The sequence below is a fragment of the Syngnathoides biaculeatus genome, chromosome 5, assembly GCF_019802595.1.
Source record: "Syngnathoides biaculeatus isolate LvHL_M chromosome 5, ASM1980259v1, whole genome shotgun sequence".
NCBI classification, from domain to species: Eukaryota; Metazoa; Chordata; class Actinopteri; order Syngnathiformes; family Syngnathidae; genus Syngnathoides; species Syngnathoides biaculeatus.
The window spans coordinates 13,582,612-13,607,688 of NC_084644.1; the positions used below are offsets into that span (position 1 = coordinate 13,582,612).

A 25,077-nucleotide genomic window follows, 5' to 3' on the forward strand; every position below is an offset into this window, starting at 1 on the left:
TGGTCCTCAGCCAATGACAAGGCACAAAACAAATAACCATTCGCAGTCACATTAACACCTATAGGCACTTAAATGTTATTAACATATTATAACGTATACAATTGACATACTGTTTACGTTTTGCGGATGGGAGAGGAACTCGGAGTACTCACAGCCACGGGAAGAACACGGAAACTCCATACAGTAGGTGAAGCTTTATAGCTAATAATAAAGTCAATATTTGATCACTACTTTGTGTATTTCGTCTATCACAGGCATGGTCTGGAACGCAAGTTTGGGATAAACGAGGAATTCCTGCATCACCAGTTTGACACGTGCCTGACTAACTCAGCCATGGACCTTCAGCACATAATTCATGCATATACAGTGCAGGGGGTGTGAATCCATACTTGAACTGGGTGTCATCAGACTTCATTTAAAGCTCTCCATCGTCCCCAGTGGTCGTGCACCCCCCACTCACGCGGAGCCGACGAGGCGCAGGCTGCAGGTTCCACAGCAGCCCAAATGCCTAATAGGCTGAAGATGGCCGCTGCTCGGACCCGGTAGGCTGCTCCGCCATAGCAACTCCTCCTGACCCCTCCCTCGCCGAGCCCCAGCCAGCATCACCCTGCACACGGCTCAGACATATTTGGTCCTCCGGAAGCGTGCGCGGCTCGGGTAAGCCAGTCCCTTCATAGCACGGCGCCTGCGTATGGGTGGAGCACACTTTTTCCCCACAAAATATATATTTTATTGTCATTAAAGATTACAAAAAAAAATGCAATAACAAAGACTCGTCCGGTCGTCGTCAGCTGGAGGAGCTCGGGGATGAGGAGGGGGTGGGGGGGACCGCCGTAAAGTTTGTCCTGCTCGCGCTCGGACCTTCGGCTTCTAAAATGGCTGGCTGGAGGTTCGAGGAGGAAGAAGGAGCGGCGGACTCTCTTCCTGCACACGAAAGCTGTAAATATCAATCCGTGTGCATGCTTGTCTGCTGTCGGGGGAGGGACGTGACGACGTGCCGGCCCGGCGGCCGGCGACGACGTCGCGGGTTCGAACTCCCGTCACGTCACGTCGCGGCGCGGCGCAGTGACAGCTCGCACCGCGGACGAGGTTTTCCGGCTCGTCTCTTATCGCCTTATTTTTCTCGCAGAACCCCACGAAGACGTGAGATTCGAATCATATCATTACCTCGGTGTGCTGCGCGTCTCCATGAGGAAGTCGGAAAGACGACGTGCAATCTGGTTCGGCTACACCCCCCACGCGGGCCCTTTAATTCCTTTATGTTCTTAAAAAAATGCTCCATAATTTCAAATATCGCCAGCGAACGTCACATTCGATAAGACGCGGTGTAGTTTTCGTGAGCTCACGTGACAGAATCATTAGCATCTCTTAACTTGACCCATATACGGGGGTGGGGGGGGGGGGGGTTGGGGGTGCTTGATTTACAACCGGCATATTCGTTCTACGGTGGCCGCTGCCGGTTTTTGCACGTAAGTCGGAATGAGCCGCCGTCGATCTCGAAATTCACCCGTGGCTCAATTTTTTCATACCGCTTATCCTCAGTCGGGTCGCGGGGGTGCTGGCGCCTTTCCGGGCGGACTTACCACTGGCTTTCTCGTGCACCTATGGACAATTTCGTCTTCAATGACCCTAACACGCACGTTTTTAATGTAGGAGGAAACTGAAGGACTTATGAAAACCCTGACGCAGGCACGGGGAGAACATACAAACTTCACACAGGCGGTCCTGAGTACTGCTGGGCAGATGTGCTAACCAGCCGCCTACTAAAATTCAAGTCATAATTATAAAACAAACATGTGATAAACAGATTTGCTGCCTTTGACAACAAAGTTCTGAACTCACCAAGTAAATATTTGTATGTGATACAATTCAAGGTCACACTTATGAAAAAATCGAATCAAAAACTCAAGTATGCCGGGAACCGCGCATTCTCGTGCCACGTGGCCACGTAATTCTTACACTACACTCTGCTATCACATTTATGAAGTCATAATTACAGTAAATATTTGTGAGAAACATAGTTTTAGGTCATAATTATAAAACAAGTGTAACTTCTTGTGTCCAAATCTTACACTGTGCTGTCGTCTATCAGGAACTGACGCAAAAACTCGAAAGTTTTACACACCTTTCAGTGCTCATGACGAAGTATCGCAATACAACGGTGGTAACACGACGAATTAACACAACTGCCTCGCACTTCTGAGGACCTAGGTTCAAATCCTACCAAATATAGAAACATTTTTGGGGGTAACTGAATGTGCCTGTTTGTGCGTTTTGCCCACTTAATTCTTACTCCACTCCGCGAATTATTTCGTTGTTCAACTTTCCTGCCTGGAAATGTCGGAAACGTCTTAATGCTCATTTGACTCACTAATATATTGTGATGTTCTTCTATCCAAGATATCTAAATGGGTATGACCCAAAATGGATGCTCAGCTGGCTACAGTCCTGTCAAGAGACAGCCTGGAGGTCCAAAATGGCAGCCAGTATGCAGTAGCGTCGGAGGTGCCGAGCCAGGACCCAAAGGGGGACCCGCTTGGGACATGTTCGGACGAGACCGGGGCAGGTAGCCTCCGGGCGTGCCTTGCCAACTGCGATGCTCTGTCAATCAACAGGAGAAAGCCAGAGGCGGGCGAGACTTGCGAGCTCGCCCCCCAGGAAATGAGCGGGACTCATGGGTTGAGGCAACCGATCAGAATCCAAATTCTGGTTCCGCCTCTGTGCCAGACGCCCGACGAGGACTCCGCTGCCAGCTCCACCAAAGACTTGCATTTCGATACTGCACGAAAAACAAACCAAATATCTATAGTCGAGACCAAGGACCAGGGAGTGGAGCTTACGGCAGGGATGCATGCGAGGGGGGATGTTTTGGATGCTGAGACCATCCGCTCGGATCTCTCAGGAATCCCAAAAGAAACCCACAAAGCCAACGGTGTTCTATTGCTGGGTCAGGAAGTAAAGGAAGAATATTTAGAGAGGCAAGTGGAGGACTCTGTGACGGTTGCGGCCTGGGCGGAGGAGCAGAGCGAGCCGCTGGACTTGAGTCTCCCCAAGAAAAAAGAGAACCGGGACCCCAGACACGGACGCTTTATGGACGCGTGCGATAGCTTGCTAATTATGGAGGTGGACGAATATGAGGGCGAGGGAGACCGGGACGTGGTGGAGGAGGATGAAGAACGACCCGCTTATTACCCTGCTTCTGTCTTCGCCCAGGACCTTCTCCTCATAGACGACCAGGGCATTCCTTACACGCTCAGCCCAGATGGACTCAGGGTGCCGCAAGTGGACACTACTGCCTCCGAGGGCCGGGTCGAGAACGACGTGTCCCCGCAGTTGCCTGCGTCAGCAGGTTCAGACCACAGCCAAAGCATGGCTGAAGCACTAAATGCACCTTCCGCTGACATGATACCTTCACAGGTCTCTGAGTTGCCGTCTCTGACTCCACAAGTCCTCAGCAGTTCGGATGCAAATTCCTCTGAAGCCTCTGGACTACCCATCCCCAGCCAGCCCATCCAGATTCTCACAACACCTTCCTCCAGTGCTCCCATCCTGCTCCCCTCAGCTCCACTTAGTTTTTCTCTTCCACTGTCCGTCACCCCCAGCACTGCTGGGGCTTCGGCCCCTATGTTCCTTCTCCTGTCCTCCGGTGACTCTACCTCCACCCCTATCGCCATCCTGGACCCTTCAACCGGTCAGCTGTCCCAGATCTCCCTTCCTCTGGCTTCCGGTACTGCGTTATCTCAACCTGTCATGGGTTTGGGTCTCAGCAGCCCCACTATGGTCCTATCGGGAAGCTCCGGTAATGTCCTCACCTCTAATCTAACTGCTGTTTCCTCTTCACTCATTCCTACTCACGTCGACTCATCTGTGGGAACTGAAGCCATACCTGCCGAGCAGGTCTCGAACGAGAGCGATAAGCCATTATCTTTAACAGCAGCCGCTGCTACTTTGACGCCCGACCCCTCAGACGCCCAACTCCTGGACCCCAATCCGCAGGAAGACTCTGAGCGTTTACCCCTAGACGACCACATCTACTTCTCCAGCGGCGCCGCTCCTTCCTCACCACCTAAGCTGGACCCCCTGGACCCGCTGGACCCTCTGGACCCCCTTTCTCCCTCGGAGTCGTCCAACGACCCTTCTGCCCGGCGGATACTTTACTGCCAGCTGTGCCCCCGCATCTTCTTTTACCTCTCGGACCTGGAGCGTCACGCCATCACGCACTCGCAGAAGAAGCCTCACGTTTGCCAGCAGTGCGGCAAAGCCTTCAAGCGCTCCAGCCATCTGCAGGTCAGTGCTGAGCAAACATGGCTGCAAAACAGGAAGCGTCAAGCTGAGGCCGGGATCCATGTTACACATTTTTGCTCGCAATACAATAGAATTTGTAGACTATGGACTGTAGCATATTGTTCAGGTGCATTTTGATTTCAGAACCTGAAATCATCATTACTTTACTTCTTCTTCGATGATTGTGATCAACTAGTCTGTGGGCCATGAGGAAAATAAGTTTGAAACCTCCCTGTTAGTTTTTAGCGTTAGCTAGCCTTGTACTCTGAGGTGGCTCTTGTTTCTCTTAGTGTTTACAAGCTAATGCTAACTTGTCTCTACAAGCTAATGCTAACCTGTCTCAACTATAGCTTGGTTTATAACCATTCTAGCTATCATATCACTTTGACTAAACTATGATCATTGCTAAAGACAGCACAAACGTTGCCTTAAAGCACAAGTAACAGTAAGTGTTGGTCTTTTTTCCTCCATTTGACAGCTAGTATAACTTGTTTCACTGAGGCAGTTCAGAGTTTTTGTTGTTGTACATGTAGCCTTTCTGCAGCTACGATAGAACTGAGGCTAACATATGATACTAGCTAATGAAACGTAGCTTCTCCTTGACATACAAAAATCTTGAAACTATTATGATGTATTTATCAGTTCAACTCTACTTACTTTTGGCTTTGGTACCACCTGGTGACTTCTTAGGCTCCGTTTACACTGCAGATACAATTAATTTCTTTTTTTTTTTTGCCTGATGTGACATGTATCTAATTTTTTTTCATGCGACCGTGTCGAGAACGGTTCAGATTTTTTCATAGCTGACCATGGCCTCTTTAAGGTCAAGCAACAGCATATGAATCGGACACCAGTCTGGACTTTGACTATGCCCCTCCAAAACCTGAATTCAGAAGTTCAGTTTTTGTTGTCTTTTGTGTAGCTGTCCTGCTCCAGAACCCAAAGGGGCTTCACCTCGAGGTTATGGCCAAACATTCTCTTTCAGGATTTTCCAGGTCCTGAAGGTGCAAATCACGGCCAGAACCTCAACAGTAGTAGTTGTTCCATTATGAGCGCTGACCTTAACTGAGACAAGTGGGGCCTGCAGTTCTTTAGGTATGGGGGTCCACTATACGAGTAACCCGAGTTACGAGCTTGTGCTCGGGACAAATGAAACTCACAAGTCAAGGTGCCGTTGTGCTGTAATTTAGTTCTGGTCAAAATATACGGAACAGCTGTCATTTAACCTTTCCTGTCCTGTCTGTCGCTCCGCCACAGAGGCACAAGCACATCCACACGGGCCAGAGGAACTTCGTGTGTCCCATCTGCGCCAAACGCTTCAGGGAGGCCGGCGAGCTCCAGCGCCACCAGCGGGTCCACACGGGCGAGAAGCCCTACCAGTGCCAACTTTGCCACACGCGCTTCGCCGAGCGCAACACGCTGCGACGCCACACCAAACGCAAGCACCCCTTCCACCAGGTGGCCATGGAAATGCTCAACGAGCGAGGCGGCGCCGGCGTTCATCACCGAGAAGAGGAGGAGCCCGCGGAATGGTACAGCTCCGCCGTGTCTCACCTGGAAAACTCTGATTCTGAAATGGAGGCTTGAAAAGTCCCAAACATACAAAGACGGGAGCGCTTGCAATATTTATTTTGAAAAAAATGATGTATTTATATAAATGTTCCCATTGCATTTAATGCCCCCCAACAAAGACTTTATTTTGCCCTTTTTTGGGCTGATTTTGACAGCTCAATACTGAAATAATGATTTTGACGTGTAGATTCAAAATATGACATTTCCCCCCAAAAAATTGCATTCCCTCACAATCAATGACGAGACCTTTAAGTGCTTAAAGATAACTTTAACAATTCTCAGCGTCTTGTATTAAACAAGGAGAGCTGCACTACCTTGTAGTAAAATTTCTTAACAGAAACACTGTGAGTCATTTTCCCTTTTTTTTTTAGCACAATCTTCACTTTTCTTCATGTAATGAACAAAAAAAAAGAACGCTTTCCATGTCTATGTGTAGGATTTGATGTATTTAATACACAACTTTCAAGACCAAACAAGTTATTCCAACACATATCTATAAATATTCACATTTTGCTTATTTGTGGAGTACATTCAGTTGTTTAATTGACATTTGGACAACTTCTGTTAGTCTTTGCTGATTTTCTCCATGTTCACATGATATTAAAAAAAAGAAGTTCCAGGGTCCCAACCTGCAAAGATGCCTTCATTGTCCTGTCCTTGTTTTTCTTTCAGTTTTTTTCAAATTGCACTTTTACTTGTGTTGTCCATTTATTCGGCCTTCTGAGGCCCCTCAAATGTTGCACAGCCCCAAATTGTTATTAAATGCTTTTTTTTTTTTTTTTATTGGTCAAATGACCCCATGCGGTCCTTGTGGCTGTCCCATTGAGAGGAAGGCGTTAAGCTTGGCTTTATTATCGTTGGGCAAACACACTCATCGGAGGGTCAGAGGAAGGAGAGGCAGGTGTGTGTGCGTGTGTGTGTGTAAACAGAGCAAAGGTTAGAACAAGCTTAGAAAAAATACAGTGTGTGTGAGTACGTGAGCTAAAATGTGAGATTTAATGGAATCCGTGACCTCTTTGTGGGCCTCAGTGGATCACAGCATGCCATCCAACAACTAATATCATTCCAATAGTGGATATGGGGGGGGGACTTACACACTGCTACTACGATGTTGTAACAATGTTATTAAATAAAGTTACGGCCGTTAGCTAAGTCAATTAATCATAATATACTCAAAACAATGTTACTACCAGAGCTACTACCAATGATTTTCTTTGGTGAACTCACCGTAATTAGCAATATTTTATGGTCCTTATGTAGCTGACCTCACTGTACTACAACTACAACTACTACTACTACTAATCATATCAGCAACACTTTTTGATCACTAGTTGATGCAGTAGTACTAATAAAAACGATGATGATAATATTTTGGTAATCATTTTTTGATTCAATAATATGTATCAATATTATTAGCATTAATAATTTATTTTATTACTGGCAATTGTTATTAGAAGTATTTACGTGGGTGACTTAGTTCATTTTGCAGCCAGCCATATTTGCTTATATGATCATGATAATTGTAAAGAATGGTAGCATACAGGGCGCCACGGTGAAACAGCTGCAAAGCGTTGGCCTCACATTTCTGAGGTCCCGGGTTCGATCCCGGACTCGCCTGTGTGGAATTTGCATGTTCTCCCCGTGCCTGCATGGCTTTTCACGGGCACTCCGGTTTCCTCCCACATCCCAAAAACACGCAACATTAATTGGACACTCTAAATTGCTCCTAGGTGTGTTTGTGAGGACGACTGTTTGCCTCGATGTGCGCTGCGATTGGCTGGCAACCAGTTCAGGGTGTCCCCTGTCTCCTGCCTCTTGACAGCTGGGATAGGCTCCAGCACTCCCGTGACCCTTGTGAGGATAAGCGGCAAAGGAAATAGATAGATGGATGGTAGTATACAGTACTACAAAATAATGTTACTAAGATCTACTACTGTAACTACAACTGCACTAATACTACAAACTACAAGATGCTTGATCAACATATTGCGCAATAGTAATTAAAAATGAGTATACTATGGTATGTCTTTTATACATTATTTTACTCATGATTTATATTTTTGATTGTCAAGACTTGTTGATGCATATTTTTAATCCATTACAATAATTATTAAATAATAATAATAAACATTAAAATGATTATTTCCTTTCCTTCAAGCTCGACTTTTGCAACAGCCAGCTTGCAAGGTCCTCATATCATGGCGGTAAATACCAACTAACCCGACCAGTTGTGTGCAAACAGAACATTGTGTGTCTGCGCCTGTTGCATGGATAGGAACGGGCCATCAGGATGGCCACGCTGCCAACTTGCCAAGCCGTTGAAGTGCAAGGTCGCAGCCCAGCCGAAAGGTCTCCCCCGTTCCAATATTTTATTCCCTTTTGAGTGCGTAACATTTTTTATTTATTTATTTTTTGCTGTGTATCTGCTCTGCAGGAAAAACAGAGGGGCAAGTTGAGAGCACTTGACAGTCAAAATTGAGGGGGATTCGATTCAAATATTGCAGTACTAATTTTGTCCACGCGAGGGCAGACTTACATCAGTCATATGGCTGCTTTAAGCTTTCATGTGGCTCGCCAGTTACGGCACTCTGGTTCAATACTTATGACCATTCAGTTCCTGCACAGTTCACACACGCGCGCACACACACGCGCACACACACAGGTCACAAGTGATCGATGAGCGAGAGCACATTTTCTACCCGGCGACATGCTCATGCGTGTGCGTCTCACTGCGAAATATGATATTGCACCAGAGAAAAGGTTAACATCATGCAGGATTAACAACCGGGGGAGTGCTTTGGGGGTGGGGTGGGGGGATAGAAGGAGGCAGACAGGTGTTAATCAGCGAGGGACTCCGAGCCGGGGTAAAGAAGCAATTATGGCGTCTTCGCCCCAAATTCCGTTTGCGTAAAGATGTCACAGGTGGTAAACATATAAGGCTGAGTTTCATTGGCAAGGTCTGCTCCATCAGGCCTCTTTTGTGGTCATTTTGCTCCATGGCAACAGTAATTGAGCAATGAAGAGTTCCACGAATATCTGATGAGTGTGCCTTGGCTCACTCCTGTTTTTTTTTTTTTTATGACTATATTTACTTCCCTTTTTGCATCTCATGAAATGGCAGTGGGCTACGTTGGTCTAGTGGTGAGCACGTTTCCCTCACGGGGTTTGAATCTGAATTTGTGTTTTAGCTCTACTAGAGTTCCCTCCCACATTCCAAAATCATTCATGTGAGGTTGATCGGAGGCTCTGGAATAGATCGTCCATATGTCCTGACCTGCGATTGGCTGGCGACCAGTACCTGGTGTGCCCCGTCTCTTGCCCAAGTCTGCGTGGGGATCAAATAGCAGTGAGCAGGGGTGTAACATGGATCGCCAGCGCCTATCGCAAGTCAAATATTTGCGTCTAGTTAGCAATTCCTGACATGCGCAACGTAATATGCGCGGCTACATTTCTGGGGTGGGAAAAAAAAAAGCTATTTGAAATGGTTTTCTATTGACATCATGACATGTAAATCACTGGCGTTTGTATGGCGAAGAGATGACGTGTGTGTACAGTATGTGTACATTATTTATGGTATCACCACCTAGCCAACTTATCGTCCAATATTGAGCCATTTTTTGGGATCCTGAGATAGTTGTGAATGAATTATTTCTTTCGAGATACAAGCCATCTTTCAGCTAATGTTTTGCCTTGACTTGAGAGCGCAATCTTGAGACACGAATGTAGTACTGAGATGGTGAAGTGAAGCCGACCAACTTCACAACACGCGACACCTGCAGCACTTTGGCAAATACCGAAAAATTCTACATGAAAAACCTTCATGCCCTGCCAGTCCCAATGGACATTTCCGATGGTGATCTTAAGATCTGCCCCCCTAGCCATGTCCCACAAGCTTACAAAATGGCAGTTCAACACAACACATTTGAGGTGGATTCTCTATCGCGTATTCCAGATACTACTGGCGTATGTTTTTTTGCCAAATGCGTCAGACTTGTCCAAGAAAGTCCTACAGAGAGGACTCAACTATTTCACTCAAGGATATCTACATGGGATTAAGATTTTGGATGGAGCAGGACGCAATGGCAGAGTTACAGCGAAACGTTGGCGATTGATGCAAAAAAGTTTGACGCTTCACAAACTTCATATTAAAATCCAACAGGATAAAATAGTGAAGTCGTACTGCGCATGTAAAGCAGGGTGAGTACTTTTTACTTGGAAAGATCACAAGTAATATCATTGTAGTCTTTATAAAAGTTTGATGTGATGCAAATAGGGAAATACACATTTCTCTTGCATGACAACGCGCTTTTACGTATCACGAACCCAACTCGTCGGCATAAAACATAACAGACTTCATTCAGCAGGTCAGTGATACACTAATAAGGTAAAGGTTGTTCTCCGGGAATGTAAAAATCACTGATAATAATTCAATCAAACATGGCTCACACTCAAACGTTCACGAGCAGACTCCCAACATCACATGCCTCTCCACCAGGCCCCGCCTCTTAAAGGTACTCATGCTGAACTATAACATGACAACCCAACTCTTAAAATCCCTCATAAGGTTACGCCCCTTATTGGCACATGTTCAACACAATGATACCGCACGCCAAAGAGTCACCAGAAAACGGTTGTATCCTCTTTAATTGTGTTTATTAGGTTTTAATGTATAACATATCTCATTTCTCTTTCTTAAAAACAACAACATAAAGTTGTGGCTGTGTTTTTGGGTGTGGAACAGAGTCACGACATCTCAATTAATTTCAACGCGGAGACCTGATTTGGTGTAGTAATAAATTGAGTCAGGAGGCAAGTGAAGGTACTATTTTTCACCACATCGCAACCCCTCCTCCACCACCCTTGCTTCACTCTCGAGCCCCTGCAGCTCTCCCACACCCTCGCCGTCATTACGACTTCCCTTCCGCACGCCCACGCTGCTTCTTCAAAGCTTTGCTTTGCCTCACCTTCGACCCCCGAAGCCCCCCCCCCCCACCCTCCACCCCTGTCCGTCTGCCTTCTATCTGTTCCATTCCTTTACTTCCCCCGCCTGCTGTGGGGCTGCTGAACCAGCACACGCCGGCCCGTCCATCAAAGAGCAGAACAGATGCTCACCTCCCCCCACTTGATTATCCCAATGGCCGCCGTACAGTATGCAAAGTCGGACAGCTTTTAGGAAATGGTCAAATGTTTTATTTAAGACGGAAACTTTGTTGCAACTGTCACACTATAGGCTATGCATGGCACTCACAAAGAACACACACACACACACACACACACACACCACACACACACACACACACACACATGCACACGCACGTGCGCACACACACTCATGGCACTAAATCACTTTAAGAGGGGTGATCCAGAGGTATCCCAAAGGCACCATACGACCCCTGCCACTCAACCATTCCCATCGGGCCCATCTACGCAGATGTCACCGCTCTACGGATCACATGACACACTGGGGGTGTTGTGGTGTGGGAGGCATGTTAACTTCCTGTTGGGAAGAAAGTGGCAAAAAAAAAAAAAAAGAAAAAAGTATATGAGCTGCTCAATCAAAGAGTCAGCAGATGTCAGGGGTGATGGCAAAGGGGAGAATTGGCTCGGGTGGGAATGGGGGTGGGAGGAGGAGTGGGGGAGTGGGCTTGACAGTCGCTCACAGTTGGCACCGAGGATCCATGATGCTTTGGGGCAGGCGGAGAGGGGCTGAGCGAGAGGAGGTGACTGGCTGAGTTGGACGAAGAAAGCCGAACGCAGCGGTTCCGAAAGAAAGCAGCGACAAAAGAAAGGCCATGAAAAGAACATGAAAGAAGGAAATTGCCATTAAACACACGACCAGTTAGTTGTGCTCTTCTCTTCTTCAATTTCATCTTCAATCCACTTGAGTTCCTCCAGCCCGAGGGACCGCTCTGGTTCCCCCCCACACACCCCATTTCTTGCTGTAAGTACGATTCTCTTTCATTGGCAGGCTGCTCTCACTCATCTGCTCCTGTACAAGCGCAACACTTGCGTCTTTGTCGTCTTATTGAAGAATAAAACACCCCACTGGCCTTCTTCTTTCTCTCTTGAGAAGGTTAACTGTACTGGCAAGAAAAAAATAAAACGAGAAAATTATCTACCAGTGGAACAGGAAAATTAAATATTGTATGAATTATTAAATTAAATATACCTGAACTTAAAAATGTGCCCATTTTAGGTTATGTTCACTTTCCATGCGCATTGTGACATGCATATATATATATATATATATATATATATATATATATATAATTTTTTTTTTTTTTTACGTCCGTGAGAACAGTAGGATTAAATTCCGATAAATATGAGAAAATGTCGGCTCAAGTTGTACAAAATCCTGGGACATGCCCCAAATGCGCCATGACGAGACCTACGAGGGGGCCACATTTACTTCCATGACCAAGTAGCCTCGTGTTTGTGCGCATGGGCAATGTGACGTCCTGCTTTATGCGCATGAGCGTGATACCATACAGTAGTCTTTGCTTTTGTAATGTGAAGGACTATTGAAAAAGAACAGATTTTCCAAAAAAAAAAAAAAAAAAAACAACAACAGGGCATAATGCACCCACTTCAAGTTTGAGGTCATACAAAACATTAAACAAAGATAATTGCATGTTGTGTCATTAAAACAACCTCAAACTTTACCTAAAGTTCTGATAGCTTGTTGCTGACTCATAACAAGCTAATGAATAGCATTTTAGTGGTGTTATAGCACTTTCAGCAATGTATTTTCCCACACAAATGGTGGAGCAACACATATAGACAAACAATGGAATGATCACAGGCATGTATACTTTATCCTGTGTAAAAAATGGCTTATAATATTACAACTGACTGAGTCACTGAGTAGTATGTAGTCTTTTTTTTGTTTTTGTTTCTGGCTGTACTGTACTGGCCCAGAGGCCAAGTAACACACCAGAAGGAACTGCAATGAATTATTTATGATCCACAAACATCTCAATAATAACTTTCTATTTAATTATTATATGAATTTATTGCGCACAATACTATGGAGTCCTATTTTCCTAATTAAAAAAAAACTTTTTCTGGAGAATCAAATATATTAATTGCTATCAATAGGGATAGGGGATTTTACATTGTAAGCATTTTGAGTTAGGAGTGTCGTCATGGAAAAAATGTAAAAAAAAAAAATCATATCTCAGGGTACCAATGTATTTGTTCTAAATTAAACAAAACTTCCTTGTATGAAATAAATATGTTTTGGGACAAGGAACAAAATGTTTTTTCTTCTTCATTTTAAATACTTCATAGTGGTTAGATTTTTGTATTTGTAGTTTTAAGTGTGCTTGAACTATGTTTCGAAGCCTTATTTGTGTGTGTGTGGGTGTTTGGGCACAGCCGTTTTATGCACATTTGCCTATAGAGGTCAAATATCAAGAGAATTTTGCAAACATTTTCTGGAAAAACACCCCTGTAACGTTACACATTACATAGGACATCACACAAGAATACAACATCACACGAGTTTTGAGCACGCCAACTTAATGCCAACATAGAATGTGAAACATAATCAAGGCATTCTCAGAGTATGATCTATAGCTGTTATGGTAAATGTAATCTTTCCAAGAAGTGTTACTTTAAAACAGGGAGCAGCAATACATAGAAATAGAGCAGCAAGAAATACGCAAAATACTCATCACTACTTTGTATCTGCTATGTTCTCACATTTTTACTCAGTATATAACGTACATACAAACTCCAATTCTAATGAAGTTGGGAGGTTGTGTAAAATGTAAATAAGCGTGGACTACAATTGTTTGCAAATCTTTGAGAATTGAACTTGTTGAAATTTTGTAGGTGGAATTATTTCCCATTCTTTCTTGATGTACAACTTCAGTTGCTCAACAGTCTGAGATCTCCGTTGTCATAATTTATGCTTTAAAATGTGCCACACACCTTCAATGGGAGACAGGTCCGGACTGCCGGCAGGCCCGTCTAGTATTCGGACTCTTTTTCTACGAAACCTCGCTCTTGTAAAATTAGCAGAATGTGGCTTGGCGTCGTCTTGCCAAAATGAACAGGGATGTTGCTTGGATGGCAGCATATGTTTCTCCAAAAACTGTATAAACCTTATAACAGTAATGGTGCTTTCACGTATGTACAAGAGTGTCAAATTCCAAATGAGCGAATATTTGGAAAAGAAGAGAATGATCACATATCAGTTTGAACATTAAAATCTCGTCTTTGTAATATATTCAATTGAATATAAGTAAAAATGATTTGCATAGCATCATTTTTTTTCAATTGAATTGGAGTTTGTAGATATGCAGTTTTTAAAATTTTTTTTAGTCCGGTCAAGCTCGTAACAATCCCTTACCCCATTTCAGTCCTCCTGAAAACACCACCATTTGTTTAGTGTTTCTTTTTTAGAATAAAAAAGTACACTATTGTATAAAAACATGATAGGATGTAAAGAAAGAAACAGTTTTTTAATGGCAGAGTGTATTGTAGTCGTTCTATGTTGGATCTTTGACGTTCATGTCGTAATGAGTGACATCAAAAGGTGAATTCGGATTGGCCAATTGTTCATTTTAGTCTACGCTGCTAAGAAAGTGGGTGTTCATAATTTGGACACCCGTTATATAAAGCATGCAAGCCTTTTGACGCAGCTCCATAAAACAATCTGAATCCAGAATCTGACTCCGGGCTGTGTTCAAAGTTCCACTGTATTTTCCGTTTTTCTATCTTGCCCAACACCGTCGGGATGCTTATTTCATTCCTCCTCTTTTCCTCATGGAAATGCGTAGTCTACGTCGTTAAAAACGGCGACGGGTGGGCCGAGATGACACACTGCGATCGTGACGATCTGTTGGGAGCCCGGGTGTGAAACTCAAGGCCCGGGGGCCAGAGGCGGCCCGCCACAGGATTTTATGTGGCCCGTTAAGGCAAATCATGCATGTCAAATTCCCTGATTCTTGTTCAAATCTGGACAAAAATTTCAAATTGTCATATCATGAATGATGGCGTTGAGATATTACAAGCATTTTTGTGGTACCAAACATCAACAATAGCTGATAAATGCATTACCCTTGATTTCTGATTCCAAAACTCGTTTCGTCCCTGTGTGGGTTTGCTCCGGGCACTCCGTTTTCCTCCCACATCCCAAAAACACGCGACATTAATTGGACACTCGAAATTGCCCCTGGGTGTGATTGTAAGTGCGACTGTTGGTCTCGATGTGCCCTGCGATTGGCTGGCAACCAGTTCAGGGTGTACCCCGCCTCCTGCATGGTGACAGCTGGGAAAGACTCCAACACTCCCCGCGACCCTCGTGAGGATAAGCAGCCAAATAAAGGGATGATTGGATTAAAGATTCTTATGGTTTCGGTCACAATGTCCCTCTGCTAAAAATTAGTTTGGCCCTCCTGGTCTTCAGGGAGTGCTGCTGATGCCAGAGTTGGATTTTTAGGTCTTTGCGTTCTTACCTCCGTTTGTTTGGTGTGCCTCTGTCCATATTATTTCGTGCCGTGGATTCGCAAGCATGTGCATCCCTCACTTCACTGCTTTTCTCGCAGAGGTTCCGCTGGTCCTGGTGGACACGCGCCGAGGGAGTGCCGCTCGTGTCTTTCTTCCTCGCCGACCGCCCTTCAGAGCCGCCATGACGCTGCTGGCCTCCGAGAGGTCACTCCTCATCCGGAACAAGTTTCGCTCAGGTGAGCTGTTTGGAACGGAAACAATTAAGTGAAACGACGCAGAGCGCAAACCGTGGCGTAATTGGCTACATTAGCGTCAAAACGTCGGGCTGAAGGTGACTTGGATATTCAGTCACATGGTGTGTCACGTGATCAATAGTGTGAGGGGCTCGATGGAGGCTTTAGATGATGTAATACTGTACAAAAGCAGTTGTCATCTGTCTCATGGAACAACAAACATTATTCTTTGTCTTTAATCCGACTAGTTACTAGATATAGCTATCAAATATCTAATAAATATCACAAGATGATTTTTTTAAGTTGAAGTTGGCTGGATAAAACCTTTTTTTCATCATCAAGGGGTGGGAGGACCCATTCAAAATCAGATTGATGTTTTCTAATAATGTAAAATTCAAATTACATCAGCCAATACTGAAGTTCTGAAGGCTTTGGGCAGATTATCTTGACGTGGCAACGCTAAGAGGCTCAAATTTGATTGGACAAAATTATGCAACATCCACTTATACTGGAAACAGGGCGGATAAGAGAAATACTATGAAATGAAGAAAATAGACTGTTTGGAATAAATATAATAAACTAATAGCACTATGCGCAAATAATACCTGAGCATTAGTATTCGTTACATAATTGTAATATATTTCAGAGATAACGGTCCATTGGAGAGCGACAATACACAGGACATAAATCCTCCACATTCCTGAAATTTTATCCACTAGGCTTCTTTTAACAAGTACTCGCAGGCTGTCTGGTCGGCGAGCAGCTGTCGTCTTTGGAGCACGAAACGGTAACGATGTTGTGGCGGTGGAGGCTGTCCCCAAGGTGTACCAACACCTGCTGGAAAACGTAATTCCTGGGTTAAGGGGTGGGCTTAAGGGGAGGTGCAATGGAGGAAGAGGAGGGTTTGCAGCTGCTCTCTGTGGGGGGCATCATGCGTGTAAAAGAGGTGAATGCCGAGACCAGAATACCAGTTTGAACGCGTCCTCTCGTCGCTATGATTGGCTCAACACGTGTTGCTCAGCGCATTTTCTCAGCTCCAATTAGTCGTGTTTTGCCGTGACAAAATTCAGGATACATGACGATGTGACGATGACGTAGAAGTTTTTCAAGGTACGAGCAAGCAATCCCGCAAAAGGTCTTTTGCTTTGACCTGCAAGCAAAAATTTTAGATACAAGCACCGTATGGTGGTCGTGAACTCGATTCATTTCACAACAAGCAACAGGTCGGCGGATCGTGAAGAATTCCTCAAAAAAATGGAGGCTTCACGCTGTTTAATTCCACTATAAGTTGAAATTTACTGGCAAACATCTTAAAACAACAAGTTGTGTGCACGTTGTATATTAAAAAAAAAACACAACTTTGCTGTAGGAAAGTCCGTTTAGCTTAATGCTAACAAACAATGCAAAACACTCATGGTAGCATCTATCTCATGGAGTTATAAACCTTAAAGCAAAAAAATATTTCAACACAAATAGTGGTGCAACATATTTAGAGAGATAGCATAACAATACCCAAAGGCATACAGTACAGTATATTTTTTACCCTCTGCAAAGAACAACTAATTTTACTGCAGCTTACTGATAAACTGTCACTATCTTCATGTAATACACTGCCCCCAGGTGGCCATGGGGCATATGCAAGAAGGAGCAGTACAATGTCCACTCAATTGAAGTAAAAATGTGGCAAAAACAGAATGTTTACATTAATTTTGTCAATACCATGTGTATGTTTTTTTTTTTTTGTGTGGGTAAAATACTATATTACAGACTCCGATTTTACCTTTCCATTACATAATGTGTACTAGTTCTCATATGCTGAGTTTGTAACTCTTTTGGCACTCCTTGTTTGCCTCAAACCCAAGTACAAAGGGCTTGGCCTTGGACTTGATTTCTCAGCGGCGCATTCGCTCAACTTTTGTCTCGCACAAAGTCCATGTTGATGAGCGTAGTTCTGGCAGCACCGTTGAGGATGACGTGAGGAACTGGGACGCAAGAGAGGCTGGGACAGCTGAAGGGGGGGATGGGAGTTGACTGAAATAGACATAGTGAGCGAGAAATAGTTACTGGCCTCCGACACCCACCCCAGGCAGACCTCACCTCCCCCCTACCCTCGGTCAGGTCGCACTAAAATTTATCGTTGGTGTCACCTGTTTGCGTGTGCGCGCTTTACGTTAATGGACAAACTGCGTGCGCAAGCGTCGCAAAGTCATTCGGTTATAGAAGCGAGCGTCTCATCATCGCTTGACTCGATTTATCGATTGGGTCGCTCCTCGCGGAGCCATTAAAGCCGACTGTCGTCCCGCTGATGCCGACGTATTTCTCATCTTTTGATCTTGTCTTTCAGTGCTGCAGTTGAGGATTCAGAACCGAAGGCAGAGTGAGATCAATGCAGACTCGGGTGGGTTTGGAATGTTTAACACTTATGACTGATTCACACTGGCATTAATCACCTTTGGGGAGTTTTTGTAGCTTCTGAGTTGTCCCATTGTAAGACAGAACTTAATAAAAGTCAATTAGTTAAAGGAGTTACAGTGAAGAAAATAAGTATTTGAACACCCTGCTATATTGCAAGTTCTCCCACTTAGAAATCATGGAGGGGTCTGAATTTTTCTTCATAGATGCATGTCCACTGTGAGAGAGATAATCTAAAAAGAAAAATCCAGAAATCACAATGTATGATTTTTTTAATGATTTATTTGTGTGATACAGCTGCAAATAATATTTGAACACCTGTCTATCAGCTAGAATTCTGACCCTCAAAGACCTGTTAGTCCGCCTTTAAAAGTTCACCTCCACTCCATGTATTATCCTGAATCAGATGCACCTGTGTGAGGTCGATTGCTGCATAAACACACCAGTAAGACTCAAACTTATAACATGGCCAAGACCAAAAGAGACAAAATTGTACAACTCCACACAGCTGGAAAGGGCTACAGAGAAATTGTCAAGCGGCTTGGTGAAAAAAGGTCCACTGTTGGAGCAATCATCAGAAAATGGAAGAAGCGAATCATGACGGTCAATCTCATTCGGATTGGAGACCCATGCAAGATATCACCTCGTGGGGTCTCAATGATCCTTAGAAAGGTGAGGAATCAGCCCAGGACCACACGACAGCACCTGGTCAATGACCTGAAAAGAGCTGGGACCACTGTTTCCAAGGTGGCTGTTGGTAATACACTAAGACGTCATGGTTTGAAATCATACATGGCACAGACGGTTCCCTGCTTGAACCACCACATGTCAAGGCCCGTCTTAAGTTGACCATTTGGATGATACACAGGAGTCATGGGAGAAAGTTTTGTGGTCAGATGAGACCAAAATGTAACTTCTTGGTCATAACTCCACTAACCGTGTTTGGAAGAAGGCGAATGATGAGTTCCATCCCAGGAACACCACCCCTACTGTGAAGCATGGTGGTGGTAGCATCATACTTTGGGGGTGTTTTCCTGCACATGGGACAGGACGACTGCACTGTATTTTAGGAGAGGATGACTGCGGCCATGTAATGTGAGTTTTACTTATAGTGTATGTCCGCCTCATTTCTCCAGGCTTGAAATCAGCGAGCTCCCCTAAAAAAGAACAAAAAGACAAGAGTGAAGCTCAGGTGAGTTGTATATTTCTGTGGAAACTGTCAATACGAACCTCGTTATCAACGCAGTACTGAAGTGAGTATTGTCAATTGTCTTACTTTGCTGTTTCCTGACGCAGCGTCTAAGTGTCAATGTTGGCGGAAGACATGAGAAGACGCACCCTAGTGGAGTCCCAGCTGTAACTGTGCAAGGTGATGCCTGAACGAACACACGAGTACAATAGAAGTGTATACACGCGGTCAGCTGTTACTTGCAAACAAGTGTGACCTCTCTAATTCCTCAAACACAGTCACTGACCTGACACAAAAAACAATCAGAACTGTTACTGACGTTTGCCCCCCCCCCCAAATTTAAAAACATCTTTTTGACTTGCTTTTGTCAAAATACACCAAGGATCTAGTATTATTGCTTTAGTTTGTACCGTAATGAGCAAGAGTGGAGTGAGGGTCTTGCAAATAGGTGAGCCGCAGGAAAGGATTAATGGATGGAAAGATGAAAGTAGAACCTAGTTACAAGCGGTCACAGAATGAATTAAAAGTGGAAGTCAAGGTCGTACTGAATTTGTGCACGTGCACTTCAGTCAATTTTACATACCACGTTTAATGGTATGCAGGAGACTACATGTCTGGATAATGAAGGTGTGTTTGCTCCACCTTGAAATCTGCTGATTTTCACCCCTCAGGGAAGAGCGAGTGCGGGTCCGCGAGGCAAAAGAAGGCCCGTCGAGACCTCAGAGGTGGGATCCAAGACCCGCCCACGCCCGCGGATCCCAGAGACAAACCGCACCCTGACAAGCGTTGGTCATCCACGCAAATGAGCTAACAGTGGCCAGCACGCCCTCTTTTGTTCACTTCCTCTCTCTTCCACTCTCACAGGCGCCGTCGCTTTCCCGCTGCCTGCAGATGTTTTCGAAGACGACATCTCCTCTTGCTCCTCGTCTTCTTCGGTGAGCGAGCCGCACGTTTTCCCCCAACGGGGGGCCTCGGCCTTCGCTTCACCGTCGAGCCTCTCGGATGAGAGTTCGTCATCTGTGGGCCCGCCCCGCAACCACAGTCCACTTCGCGCTCAGGTGGGAAAACCGGCATACAATGCAGACGTTTTCAAGCTTTTGGGGTCCAGGGACAAACTAGGCCAGTCACGACTTTCAAGTCATGACATTATGTAACTTTATTATAAGAAAATGTAATTACAATCAGCGGCATGGTGGATCAGCTGGAAAGTGTTGGTCTCACAGTTCTGAGGTCCCGGGTTCGGCAAAGGTAAACGTAGTTAGCTAATTGAATGTTGATTACCGCCGCTAGTTAGAAAGAATTGTGATCCATAATAGGTGCACACACAACGGCTAAAGCTAAAGCTAGTAAGTAGCTTTATACTTTGTACCTCCTCTTTTTTTTTAAACACAAAGTTATTACTCTGTCACACTATATGTATGGCAACAGGTGGCTACACCGTATATTTGAACCTTCTGCCGCCTCGTGGAAGAGCAATGAATTGCCTTTTGTGAGAACTGACTCAAAGACGAGTTTTGATGCCAACTCAGACGGATGTCCGTGTCCTATCTCAGGCCGGTCTGGCACAGCTCCCGGCAACCGAGGGCCTCCGACCCCCCACGGGCGTCATGCTGAGTGAAAGCAACTCCATGGGAACCATGAGTCGACCAAACGGGATCTTTCTCATCTCCCAGACCGCGTCCCTGCTGCCAAAGGTACGGTGGGGATAATGTCAAACCAAACAGGGTGTGCATATAAAAAAAAATAAAATAAAATGAAAAAAAAAAAAAATAAATAAATATATATATATATATATATATATATATACACACACACATCATATTGCTTTGTATGATCACAGTATGACATTCTCTGCTACATTAAACATAATCAGAAGCACCGACTTACATTTACAACATAAAGTCAATTTTTTTTCCATGCAATCATAAATTCCCGGCAGTCTATTTTCGTCATTTCGTCGCATTTGTCTTAGATGAACTGCTTTCAGTATGTGTGTGTGATTTTGTTTCCCGTCCAATAAGATATCAGTCTCTGTGTTGCCATGTGACTCTTTCGAACCAGTAATGGCTGTCAAAGGCACTTCAACTTGATTAGCGATGAGATTCTGATTTCTTGAACCAATTCGATTTCAAATTTCTCTTCACAGGGTCATTGCGTTGGCCCTCGTTTACGACATGAGCAATTTTTGTCACATTATTAGATCAAAATGTATTCCAAACTGCTCCAGGTGATGTACATTGCACAGTTGCATCCTGTTATATTGCTTTTTTTTCCACCTTATTAACGGTTTTCTATCACATAATTGTGATGTGATAGTGCTGATATCAAGAGGTGGATTAAGTCTGGTAAATCCCCACGAAAGACCCGGGTCTCAAATGCACAGCCCGCCACTGGCACAGCGCATCTTACAAATAATGCATAATTAGAGTCGTTCGAGTCAACGTTTGACTTATAAATTAGAATGTGTTCTTTAATTAGGGGAATTCACAACAAAGTAAACTACCTAACAAGATGTTAACGCTTCTGTTTTTGGAATCACCGTACCGATCTTAAGCTGCGATGCATTCATTACTGTCGACTTGCACCTGCGGGGAAACGGTGTGTATAACACGTGTGCACACAAACAACATGGCTGTGTGTCAGGGCCAACAAAGAGCTGTCATCCAGAGATTTGCTCAGACTTTAACCTTCAGACGGAGCAAACGCTGTCAAACAACACGGAAACAGCTTGACATTTCCCCCGCTTCAAATCTTATAAACGCCGGCCTTGGAGTGACTCCATGGAACCTGGTTTGAACCCTTGCAGACAGCTCGGCCGCCCAGTCCTGCCTGTTCCTCTTCCCTGACGCCCGCCTTCAACCTCAGCCATCTTGCTCGCTCACGGAAACCGCGGGAAAACAAGCCCAAGATGAAGAAACTCAAGTATCACCAGTACATTCCTCCTGACCAGAGAGGGGCTTCTGGGCCTGGAGGTAGAGTATTGCTTTGAACGCCTTCTCAACCAAAACCGGAGGCCTGGGCTTTACCTGTGCTGTGTGCATTACAAGGGGGAGGAGCCAAACAGAAGAGCCCTCCTACCCAGCCATTAGACCCGGCAGAATCTCAGCTCCTCAAGCAGCAGCAGGTCTGTCTGCAGCTGCAAATCCTTCAGCACCAAGAGCAGCAGCAACTCAACGTCGTGCCCAGGTATCCACTTATGTTCAGATTAATGAGATTTCAATTACTTTTAATGGGGGCTATTGATTTTACATGCACGAGTAAACTAAGTTACAAGATGGGTCATGAAACAAATGAAACTCATAAGTCAAGGCACCGCTGTAATTGAAATAGCTGGCATGTAGAGCACGGGTTTTAAAATGTTTCGAGGAAACTGATGGTTCCAAACTTAACTCCGGTAGAGAACAGAATTCATCTGGAGCTCTGCCCCCGAACCCTCAACCTGTTCCTGCCACCACCAACCACACGCCAAAGGACACAAACAATCCGTCGAAACTTGAGCTCCTCCCTGCAAATCTGGTTGATCTTAAAGTAAGAGAAGCACAGTGTGTAAATCCAGAAATATCTAGAACCTGATCAGTCGTATTCACAGTTTATGCTGAAGACAACCTCCAATGACCTTGTGCGTTTTGCCTCCTCAGGTGTCAGAGTTGAGGCAGCAGCTGCGTAAGCGAGGCCTTCCTGTCTCCGGGACGAAGCCTGCCCTGTTGCAGCGCCTTCGTCCCTTCCAGCTTCCCACTTCATGTGCTACGCCGGTTCCTCTCTGCCAGTTGGGGGACAGCATGGAGCAACGGAAGCCCTCTCATCCGCTTCTGGCCCATCACAGCCCTGGCTCAAGTTGCAGTTCTGGAGACTCACCTGGGAGCAGTCCGAACCAACAGATGTACATCCTTGATCATCAGTCCCGAAAGGCATTGAAAATGTTGCCCTGAATATTTTCTCCTCTGTTCTTTCCGTTAGTCTGTCCAGTGAACAGTGTGGTCCCATCAACCCTGTGTTCGTGGCTCCTGCCTGTACCGCCTCTGAAACTCCAAGTCCCAGTTTACCCATGTCATCCGCCTCACCCCTGCAGTGCGGTACCACCTGGAGAACTGAGCTCGGTCTGGAGTTTAACATGAAAGAGAGGATGAAGTGCAGGGCAAGAGATGCCGCTGCAAATACTGTCAATGAAGTGAGGGCAAACACTTTGGTGTTCTGGTTTTTGGTGAAGATCTACATTACTCACACCATTTTGGGCATATCAGGTTTTTTTGAGCTGAATTTCAAGATGAAGCTAAAATGCACGATAACCTTTACAGGCGACTTTGATACTTTTTCCTCTCTCAACGTTTGAATGCACAGTACTTTTTTTTTTTTCTCCACAAATTGCCATTTGGTAACAAGGGACCGAATATCTCTTCATCAGTCCTCGTCATCTTGTTCTTCCACATTTTGACATCTTAACATTAAGACCAGAAGTGGCCACTGTGGTTGAATCGTCAACAGAGCTACAGATGGACTGTAAGAGTCACAGAAGTCACAAAAGTGGAGTTCTGGAAATATATTATCACACACCTGTTTTGCTAATTTGAAACATGGAACAGTAGGTCGTGAGTTCAAAAATTCGGAGTACGTAAAATAAACTCACCTGTTAAGGTTACTGTAAAGTCCATTTGAGGCTCATCCTGAAATTTCACCTGAAAGCTGAATATCTCCAAGTCATTTTGAACAACATATATCTTTTATACCCTTTTACTCTCTGCCCATATTATAGTCGTGTGCCAGATCCCTTCATCCGTTCCTGCAACAGGAACCAGCATACATGAGGGGAAACCGGGAAACAGATGTAGACACGGAGGTGTTGTTTACACAGGTAACAGCAGGACATCTTTTCAAGCTCAAGTAACTCTTCAGACCAGTCAACCAACGGACATATTTTTTTTCTTACTCTTGCCTGAAGGTGTTCTGCTCCCAACCGTGCCCCAGCGATATGATTGACCGGGACTTTGAGTTGCCAGTGGAGATCACTGCAAGTCCTATCCAAAACTCGCCTGGCATTCGTAGCTTAGAGGAAGAACTGCAGGAGGCCATCCAGAAAGTACAGGTGGGTCCGTGGTCCCATTCTTCAAGAGGTGGCAAAAATACTCATATAAAGATACTCCCAAAAAAGGCTTATGAAAGTAGAAGTACTTTACTTTATTCCTTCCCCCCACTGCCATATAGTGAGTGTGCAAAGCAAACGTTTTACTCGTTTTTCTCCTCAATAGCGGTACCCTCGACAGTCGATAGATGACATTCTGGATGAGCCCATTGCTTCTGTTGGTGAGTAGCTCATGAGAAAATAACTCTTAAAAATTGTTACTTGGCTTGATGCATTTTTCTGGCTTCCTTTGTAGGCTCTCTCAACGGCCCTATTGACAATTCACCTATCCCGTTAACTCCTCCTCCTCCTCCTCCTCCTCCTCCTCAAGTCGATCAGTCCCAGAAATCCCAGCAGCACTCCAAGGATAGCAACTTCCTGCCTCTTTGCTCCTCGCTCCTCCTGGAGCTCCCCCCGTCTCCCGCCGTGATCCCACCGAGTCACATCACCTCGGCGCCGGCGCCTCCCTCCATTTGCGGCTCACCTCCGCCGCAGTCCGCCGGAAAGTCGCGGAAGCGGCGAGCCCAGGCCATGTTCGACGCCGCCGAAATCCTGGAGACTCTGACGTCCGGTTTGCGACCGATCACTCCGCCGGCGCCTCCCTTTGCTGAGACCGACTTTGGTCTGGATTCGGATCTCAACATCAATCGGGTGTTGGATCTGATGATAGAGCAGTGGTGAGGATGAGTTTTGTGCTTTGTGCTAATTCGTGTAGAATCCAAGATCCAATAAGCCTTTTCTGTTCTTCCACCCATTTCCACCTCATGTATCTTTTCTTGCTTCCTTCATTGTGCTGACTAGTACTCAGACCTCTC

At 45.1% G+C, this 25,077-nt stretch overlaps 2 protein-coding genes across 6 annotated transcripts; both read left to right on the plus strand.

Annotated features, from left to right (window-relative positions):
* Nucleotides 1–516: 516 nt before the first annotated feature.
* LOC133500968 (zinc finger protein 236) lies at nucleotides 517–6,622 on the plus strand. Of its 5 annotated transcripts, none has more exons than XM_061820291.1 (3): nucleotides 517–657; nucleotides 2,401–4,287; nucleotides 5,542–6,622. In XM_061820291.1, the coding sequence occupies exons 2-3, from the start codon at nucleotides 2,425–2,427 to the stop codon at nucleotides 5,869–5,871; spliced, it is 2,193 nt and encodes a 730-aa protein (XP_061676275.1). In that variant the 5' UTR covers nucleotides 517–657; nucleotides 2,401–2,424; the 3' UTR covers nucleotides 5,872–6,622. The 5 variants fall into 5 exon arrangements, with proteins under 5 accessions (XP_061676275.1, XP_061676273.1, XP_061676274.1 ...); XM_061820289.1 differs by lacking the exon at nucleotides 517–657 and adding an exon at nucleotides 676–939; XM_061820290.1 differs by lacking the exon at nucleotides 517–657 and adding an exon at nucleotides 955–1,220.
* A 5,119-nt stretch (nucleotides 6,623–11,741) lies between these two features.
* Nucleotides 11,742–24,943, plus strand: si:dkeyp-69b9.3 (myocardin). The gene is given in 17 exon segments (XM_061821139.1): nucleotides 11,742–11,797; nucleotides 15,411–15,548; nucleotides 17,890–17,943; nucleotides 19,094–19,149; nucleotides 19,254–19,326; nucleotides 19,818–19,931; nucleotides 20,011–20,204; nucleotides 20,700–20,840; nucleotides 21,953–22,118; nucleotides 22,194–22,346; nucleotides 22,592–22,674; nucleotides 22,785–23,040; nucleotides 23,043–23,314; nucleotides 23,897–23,995; nucleotides 24,083–24,226; nucleotides 24,390–24,444; nucleotides 24,519–24,943. Coding segments are annotated over 16 exon segments (2,340 nt in total). The 5' UTR covers nucleotides 11,742–11,797; nucleotides 15,411–15,493.
* Nucleotides 24,944–25,077: the final 134 nt, after the last annotated feature.

Bases quoted from the DNA above. Each gene is read 5' to 3' on its own strand.
- LOC133500968 (XM_061820291.1), top strand. From the start codon at position 2,425: ATGGATGCTCAGCTGGCTACAGTCCTGTCAAGAGACAGCCTGGAGGTC. The intron at 4,288-5,541 runs GTCAGTGCTGAG...GCTCCGCCACAG, and splicing joins AGCGCTCCAGCCATCTGCAG to AGGCACAAGCACATCCACAC.